At 44.6% G+C, this 27,852-nt stretch overlaps 1 protein-coding gene across 19 annotated transcripts in view; it reads right to left on the bottom strand.

Moving 5' to 3' along the window:
• KALRN (kalirin RhoGEF kinase) overlaps positions 1-27,852 on the bottom strand; it is a 689,867-nt gene that overhangs the window by 51,287 nt on the left and 610,728 nt on the right. For 16 of the 19 annotated variants that reach the window (XM_061408919.1, XM_061409007.1, XM_061409136.1 and 13 more), the window contains 11 exons: positions 26,018-26,113; positions 16,406-16,536; positions 11,673-11,739; positions 9,645-9,748; positions 9,399-9,468; positions 8,992-9,078; positions 8,044-8,136; positions 7,234-7,284; positions 6,302-6,379; positions 2,691-2,876; positions 2,153-2,324 (listed from right to left, as the gene is read on the bottom strand). In XM_061408919.1, the coding sequence (XP_061264903.1) occupies positions 2,153-2,324; positions 2,691-2,876; positions 6,302-6,379; positions 7,234-7,284; positions 8,044-8,136; positions 8,992-9,078; positions 9,399-9,468; positions 9,645-9,748; positions 11,673-11,739; positions 16,406-16,536; positions 26,018-26,113 (1,135 nt within the window). The remainder of the gene's footprint in view (positions 1-2,152; positions 2,325-2,690; positions 2,877-6,301; positions 6,380-7,233; positions 7,285-8,043; positions 8,137-8,991; positions 9,079-9,398; positions 9,469-9,644; positions 9,749-11,672; positions 11,740-16,405; positions 16,537-26,017; positions 26,114-27,852) is intronic. The other 3 variants (XM_061409480.1, XM_061410555.1, XM_061410616.1) reach the window with 1 other exon arrangement.

Genomic DNA, 27,852 nt, shown 5'->3' with positions numbered 1-27,852 from the left:
ACTGTAGCAAACTGATTTGATGAATCAATATCTATCTCATGGAGCTGGGGTTTTACTTTGATTATATACAAGAATTATGCTAAAGTGTTTGAAAATGGTGTATCTTCTTAAATAAGCTCCACAGAGAGACTGTCTTCTTCTACCAGCCTTAATCTGCATAATTTAGGTCTTAGGATTAGGAAAGCTGTACATCTCTGGATTGGGTTTGTATCTGGCTGACAGATACAGTGTCTTATACCTGATCCTGTTTTTTTGTTTTGTTTGCTGGGGAGTTCATAGACAAATGTATGCCCTACCACTAGCAACTATACTGCAGTTTTAGGGTTAAGAACCTGATTTTAAATTACACAGCTCTTAGTTCAAGTTCTTATTCTAGCACCTACTGGTTTTCTGACTTGGGACCAGTTTATTTACCTCTCTGAGCTTCCTCTTCCTCATTTGAAAAATACAGTGTGATAATATGTGAAATGTTCAGCACCGTGTCTCACACAGAGAAAGGACTCAATATATGGGTGGGAGCCATTACTGGTACTCAGTTATCTACAGTTTCAATTTATTGTCCTACCTTATTATTCTTTCGTCCTGAATTGATGAACTTAACAACTTCATTTTCAACTTAGAGTCTGTCAGAAATTCCTAACAGAATGCAATTTAATGAATGTTTTTTATATTTCACACATTTTTGCTTACTTTATCCACATAAGCATTAAATCAAAGTTGTATATTCAAAAGCTGTGAACAATATACAGCTTTCATTACTATCCCTCAGGGCTGGGCTGGTGTTTAATTTTAGATTCTTTAGAATTAGAAAGAACCCTAGAGATCACATAGTTTAGTGTTGTTGTTGTTGTTTTTTTAACCAAATTGTTCTACAGTTGGGAGACCAGAGGCATGGCCCAAACTCTCTGTATAACTGCTTTAAAGTCTCATGTTGTTGTTTTACTTGCTAAGTCATGTCCAACTCTTTGCGACCCCATGGACTGTAGTCTGTCAGGCTCCTCTGTCCATGGAATTCTCCAGGCAAGAATACCAAAGTGAGTTGCCATTTCCTTCTCCAGGGGATCTTCTGACCCAGGGATTGAACCCATATCTCCTGCGTTGCAGGAGAATTCTTTACCACTGAGCCACCTGGGAAGCCTTGAAGTCTCATGTTCTATCTTAAAAAATCAAGGCATTCTACTATATAATCTCATGTTATTTGTTTTAAAATAGATACAATGTGCTAAATCCCTTACCGTAGAGTACAATTGATACCTGATGATCTCACAGGCTCTGTGGAGTTATCTGGAGATAACAGGGGCTACACAGAGAATGACGCTATCTATGGGAGGTGTGCTGTGTTTTCCTGCTTCCAAAGCTGCAGAGTAGATCGTTCACAAAAAAAGCCAAGAGAGGCCCAGCAACACGTCATGACTTGACCAAGGTTCATCACCTCTAGTCTCTCCCCACAGTATTCAGTCCATGCTAGACACCCAGCAATTGCTCTATGTGCATCATTTGAAAGAGACCAGATTCTAGACTAGAAAAAGTGATATGCCTAAGGGTTGGACGTGTATGTGTAAACAAGGGAACACATATGGCCATACAGTACTCCTGTAAGTCTATAGGGAATGTCATTCTCTGTGTAAGTGACAATTTGTTCTGGGAAGCTTCAAGGTATTCCTGAAATTTAGAGTTAGCAATCACCTCTGTTGGGAGCAAAGAGGGATTTGAGCTGATCTGCCAAACTCCCAGTTATCTCTAGATAACACTAGAGAACCTCTGAGATTACCAGCCATTAACTGCCAAATGGAAAAATATACATCACTGATAGCTGGCCCCTGAGACAAAGAGAATGCGCTCATTTCAGATTTTGGCCCCAGTTATTACCAGCTGGTAATGGTGGCCACAAGGCACAACTTCTGTGCCAAGGCTGTAAGAGATTATCTCTTCTTTTGGAAACATGGCCTTCTTTATCATGCCCTATCTGCCCACTTGTATATTTGGGTTCAGAAAAATTCTACACAAAGTGTTTCTGAAAACTACAAGGTTGGAATGCATGTAAATGTGATCGAGGCTCATAACTCACCAACAGTCCAGACCCAAAGGGGCTTAGGTGTGGGTGTGAGGTTCCCTGAAAATGGCCTGCCTAGAAGCCAGACCCAGTACCTACCATTTAAGAAGTCTCGCTGTGTTTCTAAGACTTGGTTGATGTCCTGCACCCAGGCCTGCTGGATGTCAGCATTGGCGGCTTGCAGAATGACCCTCTCTGAAGTCTCCCTGTTCAGAAGCGCAAACTTGCAGGGGTCATTGTCCACGTTCTCCTCCAGGACCAAGTAGTTCATCTGGAAGAAACCAAGGGGATCCTTTACATATCTAAGTGGCTTAAAAATATCAACAATATATTACAGTTCCTTCAAGCTTTTATTTCATATGTTTCCAAAAATGTGCCCTGGCTCTAACAGCTTAAATACTTTGGTTTCTGCTTTTGAGTGAACGACACGATCTTGGAGAACCCGCACGATCATCTTAGAGACTGGTGCCAAGCTGTCACTTTTTCTCACGATAATCGACCTTCAAGCCTGAAGGCTACACGCTTAAAAGAGCTTCACTGTTCTGGATCCTCACTCATGCCAGTGCCTTGTCTTTGGAAAGCAGCTCCCCCAGTGTGGCTCTTCCTTGCCCGTCCTCATCCTCGCCTGGATCCTCACCTTGATGCTCCTTTTGAACATGTAGCCTGGGGTGAGGGATCCCTTCCTGAGCAGTTCACTGAAGATGACGATTTGCTCAAAGAGGAACACACGCCTCTCCTTGGTCCGCGACTGCATGCCAGCGTCCAGCTCAATCACGTAGAATGTGTCCTGCTGCAGCAGCTTGCCCTGAGCAGTCAGGGTCCCCTGATGGGAAGAAAGGCTGGAATGCTGTAAGTGAAGGACAGGGAGATGACCCTAGCCCCCTGGGTAACAGAACCTCCCCTCTGGGGACATGGACAACAGACAGCAAAAGCCTCAGGTTCTAGTAAGAGACTGAATCAGGGCCCATCTAGGGTAGACTGTGGCCACCTTCCTTCTCATAGGGCCCCAGACGGAAGGGAAAGATGGCTACAGAACCACGAAGAAGCAGTTCGGGGAAAATGCCAGAAAGAAGATAAAATTATTAGCTACAAAGATGTTCAGGAATTGTCCTAGCCCCTATTTTTTTTTTAGTAAAAACAAAACACAAAGTAGGTGATGCTGGAGCTGGAAGCGGCTTTGCTGTCCTTGGAGAAAGTGTGCCACTGAGAGGTATGCCTGCCTGGCCCTTGGGAGAAGACCAGGGGTACTCTCAAAGCCATGGACCTAGAACCAGTCTAGGGCCAGGGAAATGATGGAGGCAGGACCACACACACACACCAGATGAGCTGGGCCCCTCTTTTCTATTATTTCAGGCTGGTGAAATTGAGACCTTCATCTCCTGCTACAGATCAGCAGGTACAGCTGAGGTACTATCAATAGGTACCCTTATTTTATAAGCTGATGGATATTTTTTGGGGGTCCTGGAATCCTTCTTATAATGTCTCCAGTTGCCAGATCACTTGACACCCAGTCTAGGAAGTAGAGTATATTTGGTTTACCAGTTCTAACCAGATTTTCAGAATACTGTCACATCTTTCAAGGGGATCTAGCCAAGCCAGCAAGTCTTCATAGATGCTACTGGAGAGCCTTGCTTTTTCTACCGTTCTGCAACAAGAAGATGCTGCCATATGAGACAGTGACCAGAGCGCTGCCTCTAAACTGTATTCTCAGCTGAAAACTTTTGTCCTTTAATGCAAATGTGGGCTATTCTCTGCACATGATGCCTTTTTCCAAACATTACCTAACACATGAGCTATTTTCCTTTCATGTTCCTGAGAAATGCCTGCCCTTTGCTTGGATCATGGTCCTTACTGTCAAGGTCAGCAGCCAAACAGGCTTATCTCTACCCTGGTCCAAAGTTAATATTAAGCCAGTGACCAGCTCTAAAAGCTCTATTAATATTACATAAGAGCCTGACCCAAGAGTTATAGCCCTGCCAACACTAAAGGGAAAGCTAAAGGATGTAAAAGGGAGGGAATCTAAGTGAAGGGGTTAACTTCTCCCTGCCCCAGAGTCATGGACTTCAGAAGGAATGGTCCTTCCCAGTTAGCAGAAGGAATGCAAAGCAGATTCTTGGGGACTTGATGAAAAAAGGAGATGGTGGTGGTTGATTTAAAAAAGAAAATAATTCCACCCTCCTATATACGTCCTTCTGTGGACACATGATCAGGTACGATATGGTTCCTGTGAAGTCTGAGTGGGTCAGAAGGCACATCAGATGCTCCTCCTGTCAGAGTTCAGTTCCTCCAGAGACCAAGAGAAATTCAAGTCAGACTCTTGCTCAGAAAAACACAGGGAACATCAAGGATGAAGGGCAAAAGGAATTTCTTGGCTTGTTCAGAACAGCCTCAGACCTGGCATAATTCCAAGCAAACAAGTGTAAAATGTCATCTAGTGTGACTTAAGAAACACCATGTGAAGACTTGAGATGTATTTCTGATGCACGGCCCTTCTCAAATACCTCAGGTCTACTGTGGAGAACCGGAAGCTGTGAAAAACATTAAGAGCAAAAAGACCCTCCACATAGTTCTTGATCACAACAAAGCGATGAAAATCAGACAGGGAGAGCAGGTTGGGCTGTAAGGGCAGAAAGGACAAAAGAATTTGGCTCAAAACCATCATGAATCAGACTCATTAACCCAAACCTGAATATAGCACTTCCTAACCTTACATATATACTAGTCTACCTTATGTCTATTCTATTCTAGTTTAGCCAGAAAGAAAAGCCCCGTTTCCAAAATGAAAAATGCAATGTTACAAGATTACTGGGAAACAGGATTAGAAGATCCACATCTTTCTCTAAGGGGCTCAACAACAACTATAAGCACTGTCAATAATTGTGTTAGTTCCAGTTTTATCATATTAGTATTTAAAATAGACTGTGTTCAGCTTAAATCAGGAAAGCCAATTTGCTCTTCTGAGATTCATTGTTTTGGGTTGAACTGAATCCCCTCTCCAAGTTGCATGTTAAAGTCTTAACCCCCAGTACCTCAGAATGCAACCTTATTGAAAGACAGAGTCTTTACAAAGGGAAACAAGTTGAAGTGAGGTCATTACAGTGAGCCCTAATCAAATGATTTATGTGTTTATAAAAAGGGGAAATTTCCACAGAGGTATGTACAGAAGGAAGATGATATGAAGACACAGGAAGAATGCCATGTGAACATGAAGATGGCCATCTACAAGCCAAGGAGGGAGGCCTGAACAGACCCTTTCCTCACAGCGCTCAGAAGAAACCACCCTTGCCTACTACTTGATCTGATTTCCAGCTTGTGGAAACATGAGATGATGTATTTCTGTTGTTGAAGTCTACAGTACTCTGGTTATGACCACCCTGGCATGCTAACTCTGGTTATGGCAGCCCTAGCACACTGCTGCTGCTGCTGCTGCTAAGTCGCTTCAGTTGTGTCCGACTCTGTGCGACCCCAGAGACGGCAGCCCACCAGGCTCCCCCGTCCCTGGGATTCTCCAGGCAAGAACACTGGAGTGGGTTGCCATTTCCTTCTCCAATGCATTTAAGTGAAAAGTGAAAATGAAGTCACTCAGTCATGTCCGACCTTCAGAGACCCCATGGACTGCAGCCTTCCAGGCTCCTCCGTCCACGGGATTTTCCAGGCAAGAGTACTGGAGTGGGGTGCCATTGCCTTCTTCGCCCTAGCACACTAGCATATTCAATTGAAACCCAAATCCTGGGTACATCCAGCTGTTTCTCCCAAGGCTTGACTCTTCTTGTCAAAGAATAGAAATGTGCACTGTGAGGTTTTAGAGCTTTAACATCCACTTAACTAAAAAGCCAGTCACTACGTAGACCTGTTTATGAGAACCACCCTCTCAGAAGGAAAAAAAAAGTGTTCTATTTCTCCCTAGTTCTACTCCCATCACATAGTCCTGCACTCCCTCACATTCCTAGCATTTCTTAAGTAAGAAAGAAAAGGGAAGAGGTCATTGGCAGGTCCACGGCTATAAAGAATCTTGGGTCTTTCCAACCCCCTTGGAATTCTGACTGCAACTTGGTTGACCTCCTATGACTGCTCTATTGCTGGAAATCCTAAATAGGTGCATCTTCTAGGCCCGTGAACCAGAGGGGCCCAGGCATAATGGCGTAGACAGCAAGAGAGACAGAGAGGGTGGGCACAAGGCTTCAAAGGGAAGCCTGGGCTCCTGCTGCTCCAGAGAGAGAGGGCTAAGAAGCCTTTGTGAGAGCTCACCTCAAAGCCCTGCAGGCGCCCCAGGTTCATCATGTCATTGCAGCGTTTTGGAACAAGGCACATTAACTCCACTGCTTTCTGCGGGGAAGAAAAGCAGTAGTCATAGCCAGGAGCAGCACTTGGGTGGGGGGCTCAGGACAATTCCATACTGGAAGACTGAGGCCTCCTGGTGGCTTCTTGATCCTAGGAAAGGACACTGGTCCCTACTGTCCACTTCAGAAGAGAATGGATTTCCTGTTCTAGGTTGCGGGGTGTTGGTCATCCATGCAGAGGCTCCTCACGAATCAGTGACCACATCAGGAAGGAGGCTACCCAGTCCATCCTTTTTCTACCTTCCCGCTTTTGTTTATCCATTTGTTTTCCTTCTCACATTTTCTTTCTTCTCTTTGTTGCTTTCTGGCTGCCCAAGCAACAGCTTAGCCTTGCTTGTGAAACACTAGAGGTTTTAACCTAAAATAACCTGCCAGAATGGTCTGTAACCACTCTGGCTTAAAATAATCCCCATGGTGACGTTGTCTCAAAGGACTTCACTTAGAGAGTAATCCTCGGGGCCCAGGGAGGGAGTGAAAATGGAATAATTTATATGTCAGCTTCAAACAGTACCTGGATTCATGGATAAAGCTGTACACTGAAACACTCAATCTCCGCAGGATGTTAGAGAGCTCAAATGCCACCCTTTCCCCCCACATGCCACTGGGAGCCACAAAGAGAACACCAGTGGAGCTAAGCTCTGCTCTGGCTCAGGTTTGGATTCCTGTGTTCTTGATAAGCCCTCAGTGTGCTCCTCAGTTCTTGGCATTCCTCATCCTGCTGGGCAGCCGTCTGCAAGGGGCTCTGCTGTCTCTATTCTCCAGAGTCAATACTTCCCCTCTAGAGGGAGACATTCAGTACTGTCCCATGAGAACCACCAGCATGACAAGTAGAAAACTCACCTCAATATCTGAACACTCCAAACCAGCCTTCTCGCTGTATCTCAGGAAGTCCTAGCAAGTGGGGAGGCAGGGAAGGGTGAAGGGAGGGTAAAACCAGTTAGGAAAATACAGCACTATTAAAAAAAAAGGAAGCATCATAAAAACCAAGATGACACCCAGAAGACTCCTCCCCAGCAGAGATGGCAATGCTTTGTAGTAGCTGAGATATGAAGTTATGAATCACGGTAGACACGGAGAAAACATTCAAAGATTCAAAACTATGGGTAGAGGGGGGGGCGAAGTGGAGAGAGTGAGTGAACAGGGACAAAAGGGGAATGATGACAAGAATGAATGAGAAGGAATGGGAGACAAGACAGTTAGAGATCTCTTCCATTTGCCTTATATTTCTGTAAGACAACTCAAATTAAACAACTTTAAAAAGTAAAAAATGATCAAATTTTAGGTTTAACTCTTCTGAGATTTCTAGGTTTTTTTGCGTTTTCTTTCTCAGTGAATTCTTCTCTGATTTTATGCTCTTATAATTTTTTAGTTTTTAAAGGTACTAAGTCAGTCGGTGACTGGAACAATGTAAGAAAGTGATTTGGAACAAAGAAAATCAAATAATGACCAAACTTAAAGACAGGAACAACAGGCATGCAATTTATTTGGGGGCAAAGGTGATGCAAATAACCAGCGGGTAAGGTAAAAACCCACACAGGCCTCCCATAGGAAAAGTGTGGTGGAGACAGAACCTCGAGCTGACCTGCTCCCTAACTCAGAGCCTGACTAAGACCCTGCTCTGGCCCTGAGCAGAGCTCACAGCCCTCTTACCTTGAGGAGCAATTGATATTTTGTTATTCTCTGAATGGGCTTGATAAGGAAGTCGCTAAGCGTCAGCCTTTGATTTATCTCTTGTTTCACCTCCTGGAACACAAGGGAGCTGTATTACGCAAAAAGGAACCAAAGGATTGGGGTGCTCTGGTTACGGGTTCAAAGGAAAGGAAGGCAGGTCTTCGTGTTTGCCAGTAAAGGTTTAGAATCTCCAAGGCACACGATGGGTAGAACTGCCTACACAATGGTTCATTGGTTATTAACACATAGCACACCTCATCATCACCTTCTTATCTATCAAGCTCTGTCTCCTTGTGTCCTTACCCCTGTCCTGCGGACAAGCTGGAATGGGTGTTCCTTTCTCTCTTCCCCTTCAGGGTCAAGTCAGAAATGAAGGGATTTCCCTGGGACACAGAGGCCTAGGGGCTGGACCCTGGACTCAGATCTGCAAACAATTAGTTGCAGGCTCTTTCCTAGACAAGGTGTTGCCTCTCCTCCAGCAAAATAAACACTTCCAGGTTGGGGCAGAACAGATACTTTGAGGTGCTTGCTGGATCTCTGGGAACAGGAGCAGAGGCTATGTACAAGGTGCCTATAAGCGCCCCCGGGGAGGAGGAGGGCCCTCAGCAGTCTCCAGGGCCTGGTGATGAAGACTGGGGGCACAGTGGGCTCCGGGGCCATGGGAGGAGGACTGGAATTCTGTGGCAGTCTTCGAATTACAGAGTCGTTCTATCAGCAGGGACTCCAGTCCACTCACTGGGCTGCCTCTGCTCCTCTCCAGCAAAGGGACTCATGAGAACTTAGCCAAGAAGCTAATTAATGGCTCTGAGGAGGCGGCTATCTCTGTCCTGAGGGATGGGCAGTGCTGGGTGGGGGGTTCCTGAATGGGTTGATCTTGGCCTGAGTTTCTTGCCCCAACCCTGGTTCAGCCAAAATCGAGCAGCTTACTTCAAAGTAGGCGTCGTACTCGGCGACGATGTACTCAGAGCGCGGCTTGTTCTGGCAGTACCACACGTAGATGTGCAGCTTCCGCTCCTGCAAGGAGGGAAGAGGGAAAGGCGCTCAGGCACCTGAGCTGCGCAGTCAACCTGAGAGCGCTAAGCTGGTCTAAGCGTGGAGAAGAGGACACAGATCTGGTTCACGCTCTGGGGATGCACCAGGGCGGCTGAACAACAGGGACAGAAGAGTAAACACAGTGGGCAAGAGCCCATCTTCCAAACTGCCAAGCAAGGCAGGAAAGAACCCCAACAGCTCAGAAAGGGGTGAGGAGGAAGAGGAGAGAAGGGAAGGGATTGTAAAATGCATGCAATGAGCCTGCTGTGAGGGGGAGGGGTGGGGCGTGGGGCAACACTCACATATTTAATAAAGAGCTGTGCCAATCTGTCTTGCTCCTGGATACATTTTTCCAGTTCACCCAGGAAAACACTAACGGAGGATGGAGAAGAGAAGAAAGCCACATTCTTCAGAACTGTATTACTTCTCAATGAGGAGATAAATGACAGAAGACTCCCCCCAGACTCTACCCCTAAGGTCAGATGCGGGAGGCTGGAAGCGCCCCAGGTTCCAGGACACCCTGATCCTCAGGTCAATGCAGCACTTACTCCTTATGCCAATCATAAATCTGGTGAATATTTCCAAACACGATTTTATCCTTTCCTCGCATGTCCTCGGGGACACCCTTTTCTTCTATTCTCTTCATGAAACCCTGCAGGGCGGAGGCAATGGTGAGTAGAGCATTTCAGAGAATATTTCTGGACCCAAGGCCCACCCAGAAGCCTGGAGGAAGCCCACCCTCTGTGTGAGGAGAAGCCCTTAAGGGCTTCTATGGTTTCTCACCACTCAACCAGGACTTCACCCTTATGCAGAGTGACAGACAGAACTTTCTGAAGTTCTGGGTCCCTTTCTTTGTCTCCAGCCCCCTTAAGAAAGTAGGGACAAAGAAGATATAGTTGGCTGTTCCTCTCCTGTCTCCCAATCCAAATTATGTCTTTGAAGGCTTAAAACTAGATGTGTCTGACCTAGAAATAAGTCTTAATATGTGAATACTTCAGCTTCTGTAACTGGAGAAGGACATGGCAACCCACTCCAGTATTCTTGCCTGGAGAATCCCATGGACAGAGGAGGCTGGCAAGCTATAGTTCATGGGATCACAAAGAGTTGGACATGACTGAGTGACTAAGCACAGCACAGCTTCTGTAAAGTGCTAGCAAATATAATCTCATTTCAGCTTTAAGTTCCGATGTTGTTATCAGCAGCATTTGTCCCATTCAAAAGATGAGAAAGCCAATGCACGGGGGATTATGTGATATGTCTAAGTCATACCACTAATGTGACTAATTCCTGGACCTCAGGCTCCAGACTCCTAAGCCCACCACACTCCCAGGCTGGACTGCCTCTGGTAGCTGCTACACCTTTAGCTGTCCCCATCTCACCCTGGAGAAGAGGATAACTTTCCTAAGTTAGAATTCAGGTCCTCTGTATGCCAGGTTAGTCTGTTTATCCAAGGTTCGGGACAGGCAAATGTGTGTGTGTGCGTGTGTGTGTGTATTAGTTGCTCAGTTGTGTCTGACTCTTTGCAACCCCATGGACTGTATGAACACCTAAATCAGCAGGCTGCCTAGGACTGGGACTTATAGACCCAATGCAAGGAAGCAGCAAGTGATTTAGATATCAGGCATTCACCTTGTTAGACTTCACATCTTTTCGTTTAAGATGATTAACCACAGGGCTCTAAGCCATCTAAATTATCCATTTACTTTCTTATACCTTCTCATCCATGTGTCTAAATCCCTCTAAAGTAAACCCCTATGGAAAGAGAATTGTTTTATTTACTATCAAGTTGACTCAACTGTGGATCTGCCAATTGCTTTATTGGTGGTTTTTAGTTTGTCTGTCGGCTTGGTAGCAATATGCTGTCCTTAAAAATCTAGGGAAACACAGAAGCCCCGAGGTCTCACTAAGAGTGACCTGCTTGACCTGCTGAGTGCTCATGGTGGCTCATAGCCACGAGGAATATATATGTCCATATATTTCTTATATATACACACACACACACAAATATGGGCTTCCTGGGTGGCGCTACTGATAAAGAACCCACCTGACAATGCAGGAGATGTAAGAGATATGGGTTCGATCCCTGGATCGGGAAGATCTTCTGGAGGAGGGCATGGCAACCCACTCCAGTATTCCTGCCTGGAGAATCCCATGGACAGAGGATCCTGGCAGGCTACGGTCCATAGGGCCACAAAGAGTCGGACACGACTAAAGTGACTTAGCACACGTGCACACATATATATAACTAATATATACGTTGGTTAAATACCAATGCAAAGCTTTGGAGACAATGGCTTGGTTACCTAAAACAAGGTGAAATGGATTCAGGTCTAACCAAGAGGCTGCAACATTTGAGGCCCTATATCCCCCTAAATCTCCTATAGTATTTCAAGGGGAAAAGGTAAAAAAAAAAAAAAAAAGTGTAAAAAAAAAATCACATATTGTATTCGATCTACTACCATTTTTAGTTTCATCTCTGTAAACACCCAGGGAGAGGAAAATACCCTGGGGCCCAGGTAGGGTCCAATATCCCCCTGGCTGGGTGACCACAGACGTGTCCTGAGCCAGGTACTCACCTCCACCACAATTCCCAGGTCCTTGACATAGTCCTTCTCTGTCTGTACCAGTTCATTCAGGACAAACCTGAGCAAGAGATTAAGAACAATGAGGGCTCCTCTTCACTGTGAAGCAAGAAATCCTCACATCAAAGTTCACAATAAAGTCACTTTGGTGCCTCTACAACACACACTGAGCACTCTGGCGGAGGTGCTGGCTGACGCCCCCAGGATGAGAGGCCCCCACTGGTGAGAAGCTGAGGGCATCCAGGCTGAGAGGGCTTTCCCAGACGGCAGCAATGCCAGAAGAACAACACTTACAACCAAGCGTTTGTCTTCCCATTGTTTACAATTCCTCCTCCTTCACCTATAACTGAATAATTGTACAACACAAGGCAGAAGGAATACCAGCCACTTGGGCAAAACTGAGTTATGAAAGCTTTGATCAGCATGAGACTTCTCCTTCAGGTCAACTCTGTTCTTTGCTTAACCAGAACAGAAAGACATTTGTTTGATAAGCAACCTTTGGGCCTCAGAGACACTCATCAAGTGAAGTGTTTGAGATACAGAAGCTACAATTATTCAGATAGGTGTCCATGGTAACCAGCCTGCAAAATCCCCAGTCAAGGCCAGAAAGACTGACTGAAGCCATTCCCTAATCACCACTTTCAGTGTGGCCACCTCCCCAGCCCCACCAGAGGTGGGATTTAACCACTACAAGGATATTTACTTTCTTGGTTTCTTTCTTGTTAATGATTTCTTCTTCTTAGAGCATTTACTTTGTGCTTATGAGAGGGTAAGTGCTGTAAGCCCTAGTTTATGCAGATGTTGAGACTGTGGCAGTATTGCCAGAAATGACAATGTGAGAGGCAGAGCTGGGATCTGAACCCAGCTGTACGAGAGTTCAGAGACCATTCTTTCACTGCTGCCTGCTGCCTGGCTAAACTACTCAGACTGGCTCTCTGGAGTCCCTGAGGCATCAAAACCAAACATTTCTTTCTGTCCAGACAGTAAAGAGCTGGGCATAAAGCAAGTATGGCTGTGTACAGAGGCAGGGTAGCTGTATGCAGCCTACTAGAGTCTGACTTGTATCCAAGTTTGCAAGAGTTCTGCCTAGAGCCACACAGCTGCATTTTTGGTCTGAGTGGGAGAAGGAATCAAGTTCTAGGACATCAAAGAGGGGCTGCAGCACAAGGGTGGTAGCCATTCTAAGCCGTGGAAGCAATTCATCTGAAATTTTTGTCCAATACAGCGCAGAGAAGCCACAAATCCCTGGGCCTGGAGCCCCAGGGTGATGGGGAGGAGGCAAGGGAAACACACACTTCTTTATCAGTGTGCCCAGCACTTCCAACCAGCTCCCTCTCTCTGATACACACAATTACGTGTTTCAGGCCACAGGAAGGAACTGGCAAGGCCAAATAAAAGCATTTAAATATACTGGAGCACAGACTGAGTTATGGCTTAGAAGAAAGTGGTAAAAAGAAAAACCACAGGAAAGTCAGAGTGGGAATTTGGGGCTGGAAGGGCTCTCTGGGGAGGAAGTCCGGCTCTCCGCCTCTGGATGGTATTTCTATCCTGCTGACATTGAAGGGTATCCTAGCTTTTCAGCCTCTAGGAAAGGGGACTGGACTAGGTGCTGCTAGTGGACCTAGCATCTCCTCCCTCAAAGGGCTGATGAAACACTTGAAGAGATGAGGACACATAGAAAGACATCTGAAAGGGACATAAAAGATTTATGCTGCCTGCAACTCAAGGCAGTGCACAATCAATTGCCAAATAAATTGAACTGATAATAAAACAATTTTTTCATGTTCAGTTCTTCTGATTAAAAGTTATTTATCATTTATTAATTATTATTTGTTATTTATTATTTATTTATTAGTGGGCTTCCTTTATAGCTCAGTTGGTAGAGAATCCACCTACAATGCAGGAGACCCAGTTCAATTCCTGGGTTGGGAAGATCCACTGGAGAAGGGATAGACTATCCACTTCAGTATTCTTGGGCTTCCCTGGTGGCTCAACTGGTAAAGAATCCGCCTGCAATGCAGGAGACCTGGTTTTGTCCCTGGGTTGGGAAGATCCCCTGGAAAAGGGAAAGGCTATCCACTCCAGTATTCTGGCCTGGAGTATTCTCCAGGACTATACAGTCCATGGGGTTGCAAAGAGTAATACAAAGTAAATGTTATTTTCTGGTCCAACTAACTACTTCTAGATACAGGTAAGATCCACATCTGACCCTCTATCCTTCACAGTAGTAGGGAATGGCTGGTTTTCCACAGAAAATCTCTTAGAGCCTCTGCATTGGCTGTTCCCTGTGCCGAGAATACTTTTCCGCAACGGTTCAACCTCCTTCTGGTCTTCATGCAGAACACTTCGGTCAGAACCATTTAAAGCTGCAGCATGGCCCCATCCATACTCCTGATCGCCCTTACTATTTTTTTTTTCCAGCTTCTAACATACTACATGATGTATTTTAAATTTTATTGTATGATTTCTCACATTAAAATGTGAACTTGCCACGAGAGCATGGACTTTTCTTTTGTTGTTATTGTTTGTTTCATTCACTGATATATGCCAAGCAGTTGGTACAACAGATATTCAACAAATATCTGTTGGATAAATGAGTGGCTAAAACTTGAAGACAATTACATCCATTCTTGACTTTTTTCTTCTCCTGGACAGATAACTGTCTGTTTTCATCTTTTTTCCATGGAGCTCCCATTTAATACTCTGAGGTCTTACTGGATTGAGTCTCAGTTTTCTATTCCCCTCAGCCTCCAGCCTCATGTGGGGTTTACAATTAAACACCTACACATCATCTCTTTCACTGTGGCCATAAATTATAGCAGAATAAGGGCAATATACAGCAAAAGGAATGAGTCATTCTAACAGCTGGCTTTTTGGGACAGCACGGGATGTGGAGAGATACAGAGCTAAGCGAGGGAGAGAGGGGGAAGAAGCAACAAACTTTTGCCTCTCGGATCGAAATTAGACAAAGTCACGTCTGGAAGCAAGACAATGACTGGAAGCTTAAATGACTGTTCACAGGCTCTTAGGTAGAGATAGGCTTTGCCAAGGAGCACCTGTCATTTCAAAGGTCACCACACTGATATAAGCGTTCATCTTCCTGACGAAAGTTTTGCTTTGGCTTGACAAGACTGGAACATCAGCTTCGACCCTGCCTCATCTATGTAAAAACAACCTAGAAAGCTAAGAGAATTAGCTTTGTCCAAATCCTAAGAAATTTCCCTTTGGGGATGGTATTTCTTTACCTCTATTCTATTCTTGGGGTTCCCCTGAGCACCATAAAGTTAAGGTGGTAAATACAGAACCAGAGTGCTTACATGCCCCCTGCTCATTTCCCCTAGGTGACAGCCCTGCCCTGGCTATGATGTTTCCTAGGAAATAGTCACAAATGGTCATTTGCCTATTTCCCGGCAACAGGAGGGACTGGCCTCATTTATTTTTGCTCATCTTCAGGTCTACGACCAGGCTCAAGGAGTTACGAGTTTGAGGGATTAGGAACAGGGAGGGGCCTTTCCCAATCGCTTGGCCTGTTCTCACTGTGCTCACCATCACTCCCATGTCAGGCTACGTGCAGACTCATCAGCAGCTCTGCTGCCAACACTCAGTCAAACCCTGAACAAGAAAACTGAAGTTCCAGAGGGACTGTGGTTTTACATTAATGGTGTCGCCATCCTCTTGATCAAACCAAGGAACAGAAGAGTACCTTCACATCAGGGAGGATAACCCAAACCTTACACAACACTTGGGTCCTTGTGAAATGGACTGCAGTGTGAACTGTATTTACCCCTAAACGTTCAAATAGCAAAGAGTTTCTCTTGGAACTCAGACCACAGTGAAATAAGTCAGACAGAGAAAGACAAATACTGTATGATATTACTTATGTGTGGAATCCAAAAAAGTAAAACAAACTATGAACATAGCAAAAAGGAAACAGACTCACAGATATACAGGACAAACTGGTTACCAGTGGGGAGAAGGAAGTGGGCAGGGGCAAGATAGGAGTAGAGGAGTAAGAAGTAGAAACTATTTTAGAAACTAGGAGTGAGAACTATAAAATAAACAAGCAAGGGTATACTGTACAGCACAAGGAAATATGCCAGCATTTTATAATAACTACAAATGGAATATAACCTGTAAAGTTGTGTGAATCACTATGCTATAAACCTGTAACTTAAGTAGTATTGTACATCAGCTATAATTCAATTTTTAAAAAATTTTTAAAATAACCAAAGAAGAAATATTACTATATAAAAATGTTTTTTAAATAGACAAAACCTTTGAGAAGCGGTGGAGCTAGACCTTAGCCCGGTAGCCCAACAGCTCCCTTTTCCTATATGTTACTTTCCTACATCTGGGGAAGCGTTTCCTCAGATAAAATTCCATCAGACTTTCTACTAAGGATTCTTTGATATGGGGTCATAGAAATGGTCCCAAACTTTCCTAATCTTTCTTTTCTTTTTATCATCACGTTTTAAATTTCTAACAGACCTTGGTTATAACCACACTTTGTCAGTAATATTTCAGCTGAAAATCCTTACAATCAGATCCAAACGTCTCCTTATTGATCAACACCACGCTGTATAGACCGACAGTCACCTTTACTTAGAATGAATGGTATCAATGGAAACAGTGCGGGGAATCCCTAATTCTCCCTAAACTTCCCAGGACCCCTGACCCTTGCCCACTGCACACATGTGCAGGAGGCTGGAGTCTGGTGAAGTACTTACATCCTGCCTCTCAGGGCCTTGGCTTTCTGTTCTTCTTCCAGATTTCTGGGAGGTGTGGGTGGGGTCATGCCTTCATTCAGGCAGCCTGTGGGGTCTTTCAAGCTCCCTCGGTAAGAGCCTCCTTCCAGACTCTGAAAAGAGAAGAATAAACAACCCTAAAGAAGTGCACGTGAGAGAGCAGTCCGGAAGTCCTCGCGTCCCCCCAGCCTGGCCACAGCCATCTTGGCAGATCAGTAACCAAGGCTGTCCGCCCTGAACCTCAGGGAAGTACCAGGAGGCCAGACTCCCATCTTCCTGCAGCAGGGCACCCAGAGCTGCCGCCTTCTCAGGCAATCAGGATGTGCTTGGCGTCAGGGGCTGCCAATTTCCCAGACATAATGCACACTGTCAAAGTGACTGATCTCTGGGTAAGAGCTCCAGAGGTAAAGCTAATTACTGCAATTCTACAAACAAGCAGCAAGGAAAGAAAGTCAGTTGTAGGACCACCAAGTGCAAGTTAACAAGGGGAGGGTGGTGATGGGAGAATTCATTCAGTAAAATCATGTTTGTTAAATCAGCTACAATTTTCTTTGAAGAGACTAATGAGATGCAGACAAGAAGAGGTAAACTGATTTAGCATTTTCTAAACACATCTTTGCTAAGGTTATTTACCAAGGGCTTTCTTTCATTTATTAATCCCTTTAATCTCTTTTAATTAAGGTGCTGAGAAATGAGTTAAAGAGCTTAATAAATATGTTACTCTAGAAAGAGCTAAGGGTAAAGGATTCTAATCCCAGATCTGCCAGTCCCTGGACAATCTTAAGACAGCTAAAATCATTCCAAATTGATTTCTTCTCAATTTCCAAATTGGGTTTCTCCTTTTTTAACAGATTTTTAAGGAACAGTCAGAGACAGTAGGCGCATAACCCCTTGAAAAATTTAAAATGCCCTAAAACAGTGAGCTCCCCCCCACTACCCCCATGGAGGGAACTAACCAGGATGCTAAAAAAAAATGGGGTCAATCTTAACATTTTTATAAGCACTGTAGGAAAAACAGCACAGAATGACATGTCATTTCATTGTGCAAACTGGCAGAAACCATGTGGATAAACAGTAAGCTGGAGACCAAGGTTATGGTGGGCAACTGTAAAACAAATACGAGAGCGTAATCCAGACTATCCACACAAAACGACTGTCTAGGACAGCCACTTTGTAGGAAAGGAAAGGCTTTACTTTAGCAGTCTTTGAAAGATCAAGAAGTGCCCCTACAGGCAGTAGGAACAAAAGGCTTCAGCGTCGTCTTAAACAACCTGCACCTGGAGTGTCTATCGTGAACTGGCTTAGCTGCAGTATTTCAGCACAGGCTGAACAGAGGTAGGAAAAGTCCAGGTAAATGAAACAGAAAGTGAATGAGGTGGCATTATACGAGAACAGGTGGGGGATATCAGAATTGGAGGCTAAAACACTTAAAGCTGAGAAGAGATGTCAACCTTTTTTTCCTCTATTTCACCCTTAAATCAAGAACCTGTGGCACAGCCTAACATGAATTTGTTATTAACACTAGAACTCAGCATTAAGAGGACAGGGTCTTCAAACTTGAGAGACAGAATTTCTTTTAACTTGACATGAAGGTATTTCACAGAACAAGGCTAAATATGTAGAAAGGTCAAGAAAAGTTTAGCTAAATGTGCAGATTCAGGATCTGTAACCAGTGATTAAGGAAATGAGTATCTGGTGCTGAGGCTTGACAAGCCACCAGACAGACATGCTTTCCAATGACATGTGACATGTCCCCTGGTGCCATCACCAGAGACAGGCTCCCCAGGCAGATGAACCCAGTTGGTGATTGATCTGATTACACGCCTTTTACTTCCCCTCCCCTTGCCCACATTGTTTCATTTCAGCCTTTGTTCTGTAGCTTGTTGGCTGGCAGGATGCTGGCTGCAAGGCCTGGGAAATACGCTTACATCTCTGCTACAAGGGTCTCCCATGGACCATCCATCTTGGCGTGGTCCACTCTCAACTCTTGTTCAGAATGAAGGACATCTGAGGAGTCCAAAGTGTCACACAGGGAAATATGTTCTGTCTCTTTGTGCTTGACCTGTTATATGAGCAAAGAGCCAGGTTATCTCCGGGCAAGGACTCTCAGGCATGGAGTTGAGGAAGGCAGAGGCAGTGAGAGTGGGAGAAGAGAGAAATTTAGGGTTTAGCTAAAGTGTGTGCTGTTTCGATCTCTGGGTTGGAAAAATTCCCCGGAGAAGGAAATGGCAACCCACTCCAGTATTCTTGCTCGGAGAATCCCACGGACAGAGGAGCTTGGTGGGCTACAGTCCACGGGGTTGCAAAGAGTCGGACACGACTTAGCAACTAAAACAACAACAGCATGCTGGGTCATCTGTCTCAAATAATGGCATTGGCTAGAAATACCGTAACTAATGCAAGAGTGATTCCCTCTGAGGATCTGGCTACCTGTGCTCGAGTTGGGATATGGGGTCCCGGCCAAGGACTATTACAGGTGATCTTCAATTGTCTGCGCTGCTCCTTGGGGGACACGCGAAGTGATGGCTGGTTGATGAGTAGTGGACTGTGCAGCCACAGCGGGGACTTCTGCCCTGTCTCGGGCTCAGGACCACAATAGTCTCAACAAAGGAAAAGGTGTGCCAAGGAGGAAGCAACGAATGCTGCAAACGGGTGTTCTTATTGTTGGTGCCAGGTCAGGGAATAGAAATGCAAATACAATTCAAAAAAGTGGATTAAGAATGAAGGAAGACTATTGCCACAATGGAAATGAACACATTTCCTGTCAGCTTGATCTTGGACCACATATCCATAAAAAGCCCTTCCCTCAGGACTCCTATAAGCACCCTTTACATACCCTCTGAACAGTATTTATCACAGTGTTGTAACTGATTTGTTTATACTTAAGCAAATATTTATTGTACTTCTACTATGTGCTGAATATTTGCAAAGTGCTAGAGAAATGAAGACAGATAACATACGATTCACTGCCCACCAAAATCTAAGCTACAATGGGCATTCTTCTAGATAGGAGGGTACCATGGGGAAGATGAGAAAAAAGAGCAGGCAGCTTTAACGTAGGGTAGGGAAGGAAGGGAATGGCTCAGTGGAAGAGGCAACGCTTGAACTGAGTAATGAGAAATAGAAAAGATTTCACTGGATACACCAATGGGAGGATGATCCAGGCAGGAGGAGCACAGTGAGTAAAGGACCGACTTGAGACACCGCCTGGGGCAGCCCGGGGAGCCGAAAGCCACCTGGTGTAGGGAGGACAGTCTGTAAAGCGGGGAGAAGGGGAATTAGCAAGTAACTGTGTGTTATGTGAGTTGGGGGGAGTAAGAACTAGGGAAAGGAGAAATAGGAAGTGAAATGGACAACCCTGGAGAAGGATGCAGAGATCAGATTACAAGAAGTCTTATGTGTAGCAAAAAATCCAAACCACTATGCTGAATACCTGAAATTAATACAAGACTGTAAATCAACTATACTTCAATTTTAAAAAAGAGTACCAACTTCCATGACCAATGAGAGGAGAATTTTATGCAGGGAAGTAATGTGATTGGATTACGTTTAAGAAAGATTTGTCTTAATACTAAGAGCTCTTCACGACTTGGGAAAATGTATCTGATGTCAGTAAAGGAAAACAGGACTTACGATTTATATACTCTATGATTAACTACATTATTTTTTAAATATCTGAATTTCAACACTGACTATGTTTAGATGATGATATTATGAGATATAATTGTGCTTAAAATCTTGTCGTTTTTCCAATTTTTCTTGAATGAGCATACAATGCTTTTGTTAATCAGAAAAGAACTATTAAAAGTTTTTTTAAAAGGAAAAATGAAAGAAAAGTAAGATTCCCCCCATCAGGCATGCAAAGAGACGTCAGACTGAAATGATTGCAACTGCCCAGGTGGGAGAGGATTTCTGAGCATTAACCCTAGACTGTGAGCTCCATTAAGGAAGGTTCTATGCTGGCAAGATGGGCACAGAGTAGGACTCCAAGAATTTACTGAATGAAACTCTTGGGTAGAGGTCAAAGTTCATCTGAAAAAACAACAGTCAAGGGTGCTGATCCAGCATCACCCACCACAACCAACCTTTTAGCTGTCCTACCCTTTTATACAAATAAGTATGAAATATCTTGACAAAAAATATTACGATCTTAGTCACTCCCAGGCAAATTGGGGGCAGGGGTAGGGAAGCCATTTTAAAGTAGAAAAACTGAAGTCTGGATTTTCCAGGCAAATGACATTACACATTTGAGACTTCAGATTAAATTTTTTTGGTGGAAATCTAAACTATTCTATTTTAACAAGCTCAGGAATCTTTTCCACAGAAGGATGCCAGAGGAACTCAGTTCTTAAAAGCACACATTTTCACAATGGATATGATGAGGCCATTATTTCCTCCCATCTGGACTGTTAACTCTACTGTACCTTTGACAAAGCAAGCTGATTTATCTAAAGGAGAGCAAAGCATACACACAAATGCAGCCTGGACCTAGCTACGTTCTGTGACCCACAGACTGACCTAGGGAGGTGAATACTATCAAAGTATTAGAACCAGAGGGAACAAAGTCTTGCTGAAGCAGATAGGGCCAATTCTCAGGGTGTCAGGCCACCAGGTAGACCAAACAAGAGCTCAATCCTGGCCAGCCTCCTCCCTAAAGATGGAGGATTTTCAGTCAAAGGCCCAGCAGTGCCACCATGAGCCCAGTGAACTACTGTGACGTGCCACCTGGGGACAGGAGTTCAGTGAGGAGGCTTTCCTTCTTGAGGCCTAGTCCCTGGTGGGTCAGACGGTAAAGAATCTGCCTGTAATGCGGGAGTCCCAGGTTCTATCCCTGGGTGGGGAAGATCCCCTGGAGAAGGAAATGGCAACCCACTTCAGTATTCTTGCCTGGGAAACCCTATGGACAGAGAAGTCTGGTGGGGTACAGTGCATGGCGTAGCAAATAGTCAGACACGACTGAGTGACTAACACTTCACTCTTTCATCTAAGGTAGGTGGTAGAATCCTGGGCTGTTTACAAATACAGTAGATTCCCACAAAGCCAGGAAGCCCTTGCTCCTCAAACTTGAGGCATGCTAAGTCGCTTCACTATGGACTGCAGTGTTAGTCGCCGAGTTGTGTCCGACTCTTTGCAACCCCCTGCCAGGTTCCTCTGTCCATGGGGTTCTCCAGGCAAGAATACTGGAGTGGGTTGCCGTGCCCTCCTTCAGCAGATGTTCCCAACCCAGGAATCAAGCCTGAGTCTCCTGCACTGCAGGTGGATTCTTTATTGTCTGAGCCGCCAGGGAAGACCTTCAAATTTGAGGAATAAAACCAAATCACATAGACTGCTAAGCTACTACCCTGCATGCAACATTCACCCAACCACAGATCTACTAACTGACAAATACTGTGTCCCTGTGTTCCGGGTGAAGATAAAGTATGACGGACTCCCTTTCCCTGCCCTTCACAATGCAAATAAGGTGGTTAAGAGCTAACATTTGTGGGATGCTCACCTAATCAGTTTACAAAACACATTCATACCTTACTCAGCCCTCAGTGTAACTCTCTTGAGATTAGATTCGGGTAGACAGAATCATCACTGTTGATAGGCAAGATAAAAGAGAGGCCTCCAAGTAGACTAAATAACTTGCCCAAAGCTACACAATAAGTAGCAGAGGCAAGATTAACATTATGTCTCCTGATTCCTTAGGTACTTAGTAGCACCACAGCCAGTCCCTACATCTAGGAAAAACTTTATAAAAATCACACAGAAAAACAAGAGAGTCCTTAGTCCTGGCTTAAAGACCATACCTTAATACAAAACCCAGAAAAAGTATTTGAGCTCTCTTTGGGGGAAGATGTGTGGGCATGCTCTCCTGATAAACAAAATCACTGATTAAAGACCAAACTGGGGAGGTGAGACCTCAGGAGCATCCATTAATGTCCAGAGGGACTCACCAAAGGAGTTTTCAGGGTTTTATCTGCACTGCAGGTGAGTGGAACCCCTGTCCTAGCTCCCTAATGGCACCTCTCCAGCAGCAGAGATCACAACTTCTGAAGGCTGTAGCCCCAAATGTCATAGACACATGACCATAACATACCAAGGGCAGCTTTCAGACCCAGGGACATGAGGGATCTCATGGCTTTTGGGTGGACCTTGGGGCCAAATGATTTCTAACTACAGCATCTAGTACCATCTCTTGAGCAACCCAAAAAGAACGCAGAAAGAATCTAAGCCCTGGATGTAAAAGTCCAAGCACGCCAGATGCTCCTGTAGTATTTCCAGTTCTGTACATTTGGAAGGACCTTATTAGTTCTCCTTATACTGAATGAATTTCCACTCACAGGTTCTGCCCTCTGGAGCAGCCAAGAGTGAAACCAGTTCTTTCCCACAGCAGCACTCAATTACTAAACGACAGCTCTCATGTGCCTTTTCTCTCCTAACTTCTCCCCATACTTAACCTTCTGCAACTCTACTTCAAATGACACGCACTGCATGGTATTGGTACTTCCTCCAGGGCCCTTCCACTGAGTTCAAGAACATTTTAGAATGCTGCATTCAGAACCTGAGACATGACTCACACACAGCTCATGACAGGTGTGGTCTGAGGAGCTTTGAGTACAATGGGGCCATTACGCCCCTGGATCTGTACGCTGTACTTTCATTAACCCAGTCTATGACCACGCTGGTTATTTTGGCAGCTGACATACTATTGTACTTACAGTCAAATAAAAACTCCAGAACTTTTTTTTTTATAGGCTCTAGATCTTATCCTCCTCTTAGATAGGCAGCCATGAGCAACAGGCATACCAGTGTTGGAGGTGAAGATGCAACTCCATATTCTCAAATAGGGCTGAAGAAACAACCACCTACAGTGCTCCGTTGCTACCCCATGGTGGGTACATAGGACAGGAAGAAAGAGACAAGTAGAGGAATGAGAAAGGATGGAATTTTGGTTAGAAGATTCTGAGAAATCAAACCACTGCTCTTGCCTTCCTTTTCATGACACAGGCTTGGTTTTATATGTTTGGTCAAAGAAATTGCTGTAATTCTGGGTTTACTGCAGGTCCCCAAGAAGTAGCTATTGGTAGAAGAAGAAGTTAAAGTCCTTATTATGGTAAAGTCACCACTGAAAGGCCATTCATTCAACTGCCATTTTTAGACAGTTTGTTATAGGGCTGAACAACTCTAGCATTATCCTACACTTCCCTCTACTCTGGGACATTTGCTCTAATGGGACTTCTCAATATTTGTACTCACAGGGAAAACACGTGACCCATGGACCACACAAACTAGAGGCCTGTCGAGGCTCATGACAGTAGCAGAAGGTGAACAGGATCAGTAAGAAAATGGTAATCCAAAATGTGAAAAATACAGACTTTGGAAACAAGTGTTTACTGATGTAAGTATAAAAGACTAGGATGCACTAACACAAGGAGGAGGAAATAATGTCCCAAATGACTAATAATCTAGCTGTGGAGGTAAGCTGCAAATGAAAAGATGAAGATATTTTAACAAGTAACATAAAGGGATTATTAACAGCTGTCCCAGGGAGCATGTGGTTTGCACAGAAACTGTTCTGGGACTTCTTCTGCAAGAAGAAACCTGGCCTGCGCTGGCCAGGGAGGCCCTTGTGGAGAGATGAGATTTGAGTGGGACCTTGAGGGGCTGCTATACTTTAGATAAGCAAAAATAGGGAGAACATTCCAGAGCAGTCGGGGTGGTATGAACAGAAACTTGGGAGGAGGAAGCCAAATGCATGTTTAGGGACAGTGAAGAAAACAATTTGGTTGGAGCCAAGTTCATTGACCAGAATAACACATGATGTTGGAAAGGGAGGTTGGAGAACAGGCCACAAGACATTAGACTATTGGGTAAGTTTGGGCTTCATCTGTGGGCCAGGGATTTCCAAACTTTGATTATATACTTCAATTAGTGAACACGATTATAGTCATGCACTCCCAAAACAAGTAACTTATTTATAAATTATGTTTCTGTACTCCTGTATTACCTTTAAGTACATAATAAAACATACACAAAACCATTTTAAAAGGATGAGTTAAAGAGATTCTAATATTTTCTTTCAGTACCTCAAAAAATCATCCTGTATACCTGGAAGCACCCCCACATTAGAGACCACTGCCATGAGGGGAGAGGGAGGCAGGGAGCCCTCACCAAGTAGGGAGATAATGTGGTGGGGGGGTGGCTGGTGAGGCTGGGAGGCAGATGATGGGGAGGAGGATTAAGAAGGCTTCTCTGGGCATGAGGTCAGGCCCATGCTCAGGTGGTAGAAGAGAAAATGCAAAAAAAGGGGCAAAAGAGAAAAGGCAAAAAGAGGGATGATTTTTTAAGGAAAAAAAATTTAATGGTTATTTGGAGAATGAAGAGGGTCTATGGATAAGTGTAGAGAGGAGAGGAAGTGAGGAGTGGTCAGGGAGACGGGCTTTGAGAAGTCAGTGCCGTGCCCATGAGAGCTCTCAGCTCCCCTTGGCTCCCTGCCCCCACCACAGCATTGACAGAGATGGCAGGAAAAGGGACAACCTTCAGCAGTTTGATACTAGCACTAAAAACACCAGCTAATCTTTTTTTTTTTTTAATTAGTAAGGAAAATTAGAAAGAAAAGAAGGTACTATATGTTAAATTTCAATGGTCCTCTATAAGCTGGGGTATTTGAAAAGGGAGTTACTATAATCAAAATTATATTCAGGCAGCTTTCCCTAGAGAGCATCCATCCTTTTCCAAGTGGAGAAGGGTTTAAACGGTGCTGATTGACAGGACTGCTCCACAGAAGTTTGGCAGAAGCACAGACATTTATCCTAATGAGAGCTGTAGGAAAAACCAAATGAATGATGTGAATAGGAGCAAAGGAAAGAAAGATGCTTCAAGTTGTCATCCTGTAGTGATACACTCAAAGGTAAAGATATGGGAGGAGAGGAATAGCCCTATTCAAATGAGTTATCCAAAAAGGGGCTCTTTCAGCGGCATTATGCCAAAACCCTGAGCTCAGACTCATAACCCTTCCCTCTAATGGTCTGTTTAGTCTATGAGACAGTCACAAGCTAGACCAGTTTTCAGTGGTGTACATTCATGATGGGATAAGCGCCATCTCCCTTAATTTCTTGTGATGAGGTGTCCACATACTTTTGCCCACTCCCCTTTATCATCAGCAACCTCCTTTTGTAAGACTTTGTAAGCTAGAAGACTCTGACATCCCCAGATAAAATTACCCGGTGCTTTCCAAGACCCAATCCATGTTCTGTGTCTCAGGAGCAAAGTTAGTTTCAGGGCTACCCAGACACACACCAGTTACCAGTCGGATGCCACTTCCCTACAGGCCAGTGGACCAGACTTACAGAAGGCTACTTTGTCCTTGATACTTTTCACCTTTCATCAATGTCACAATCCCAAAAGGACCTGTTAATTGCCCAGGCTCATTCTCAAAAACAGCCAAAAGGACTTTGAGGTGCAGTTTTTAAGAAATCATCACTGGCTGGAAACAATCCTACAGGAAGAATGAAGACAGGTGCAAAGGAGAACACAGCAAACAGAAGTCAGGCCTGGGAGCCGCATGGAGGTGAAACATGCAGAACTGCCTCCAGGACCCCCACTTACCAGCTTGCTTTTGACCAACTGTTCTATCGCACTGACAAGGTCTGCAGCAGTAGGTACTTCGGTGGAAGCCTGCCGGGCTGCTAGCAAAGAGGAGGACTGCAAGACATTGAGCAGCAAGGGAAAAGCAGATTAGCGAGGAATGAGGAATAGCAATTAGGAAGAAACACAGCAAGTACAAAGCTCAAAGCAGGCAAGGGAAGCAAAGCTCTATGTTTAGAGGGAAGAGATGACACAGGGAGATGGGGTAGAGCAGGAGTGGGGCAGGCCTGCCGGACCCCTCGTCAGGAGCTCTGGCCAGCAGCGAAGCAGGGCCAGATGAGGCTCTGTTTAGGCAGGCCTCCAGAGGAGCTGCAGGGAGGGTCACTGAGTTCCCAAGAGGCCAACAGGGAAGGGCTGCGCCCACTGACAGCAACAGGGGAGGGGGCAGACAGGACTTTGGTCACTACAGGGCTGCCCACTGCTATTCCAGGAAATGAGGGGTCAATAAACCTAGCCTCAAGTGTGTCCAAACAGAAACTGTCCTTGCTTTGCTGAGATTTAGATCTTTAGTACAGACAGTCACTTTGTGTCAAGCAGAAATGCTAGGGGCAGGGCACTTGGGAGACCAGAAACTGCCTCCCTCTCTCTCTCTCTCTCTCTCTCTCTCTCTCTCTCTCTCTCACACACACACACATACTCTCTCTCCTCCACAAACACAACTGTTTCTGGAAAGGCCCAGGACTGCGTTAGCAGGCCTTGTGCCTCTCATGCTGGAGCACACACGGACGACCCTGTTCACAGTGAAAGGAGGCTCAAGCCAGGGCCTTCCTCCTCCCTTCACATTAGCAATGAGGACTGGGCCATGGGACTGTTGCGTCCCTGCTCCCCGAGGGACAGTGCTTTTGCTTTCTTCCTTCTCCTACTGGAGAAGAAACTGGGAGAGAAATGGTTAACCCTACATGCATGTGTAAACTTTAACCCACCCCGCACTTCCAAGAAGAGGGCAACGGTGTTCACAGGGCCCAGGACAAACGGGCATAGCGACTGTGGGAGTAGAAAGTTGAACTCCCCAGCTGGGCTCTGGATTCAAGCTTGTTCCTTAAGTTAGAGGGAAGAGTTTCAAAAGGGAAATTTTTTGTTGTCTCATCTAAGACTGACTTGAGGTTTTTGCTTCTGAGATGGGGTAATAATATCAAATGAATGTAATTAAGAGAGCAACACTCTTTTTCCTTTCCTGGAAAGCAGGAAAACAGCTTACTATTCTTTGGAAATCCAAGTTAGCTACTTCTCAATCTAGTAATCCTACCCCCCTGGGAACTGATTCCAAGGAAGGAAGTCAAAAGAAAAAATGCTGTATGTACCAAGTGATCTGCAGCAGTATTACCAAGAGCAGCAAAAATTAGAAACAACCCAGGATATCCCCAAACAGGTTGGTCAAGCGAATTATGATACATAAGTGTAATACTCCTCAACTGTTAAAATTACAGTTATGAAGGTAAAATTAATAAGATTTTAGGAAATATTAAACATTGTTTATATTTAATTTTATAGGTATTAAAATATAAAACACCGAACACATCATATGCCTATGTAGAATTATAAAAATAAAACATATATGCATATGAACAAATAGAAGGAAACAAGGAGAATTAAAGAACTGCATAATTCTAGAATGAGTGAATTTTTTAAAACTCCTTTTATACTGATTTAAAACTTATTTTAATAATTCCAATTCCATTTGCTAGAAAATTCTGAAGCTCGTCCCACTCCCAAATATTCCAGGAAAACAGAAGTTCAGAAATAAAAAACAGGACTGAGGAGGTTCACTTGTCTTAAAAGGGGCTAATGCCATCTGT

The sequence above is a fragment of the Bos javanicus genome, chromosome 1 (genome assembly GCF_032452875.1).
Source record: "Bos javanicus breed banteng chromosome 1, ARS-OSU_banteng_1.0, whole genome shotgun sequence".
Lineage (NCBI taxonomy): Eukaryota > Metazoa > Chordata > Mammalia > Artiodactyla > Bovidae > Bos > Bos javanicus.
This window is presented reverse-complemented; position numbering and strand designations above follow the sequence as displayed.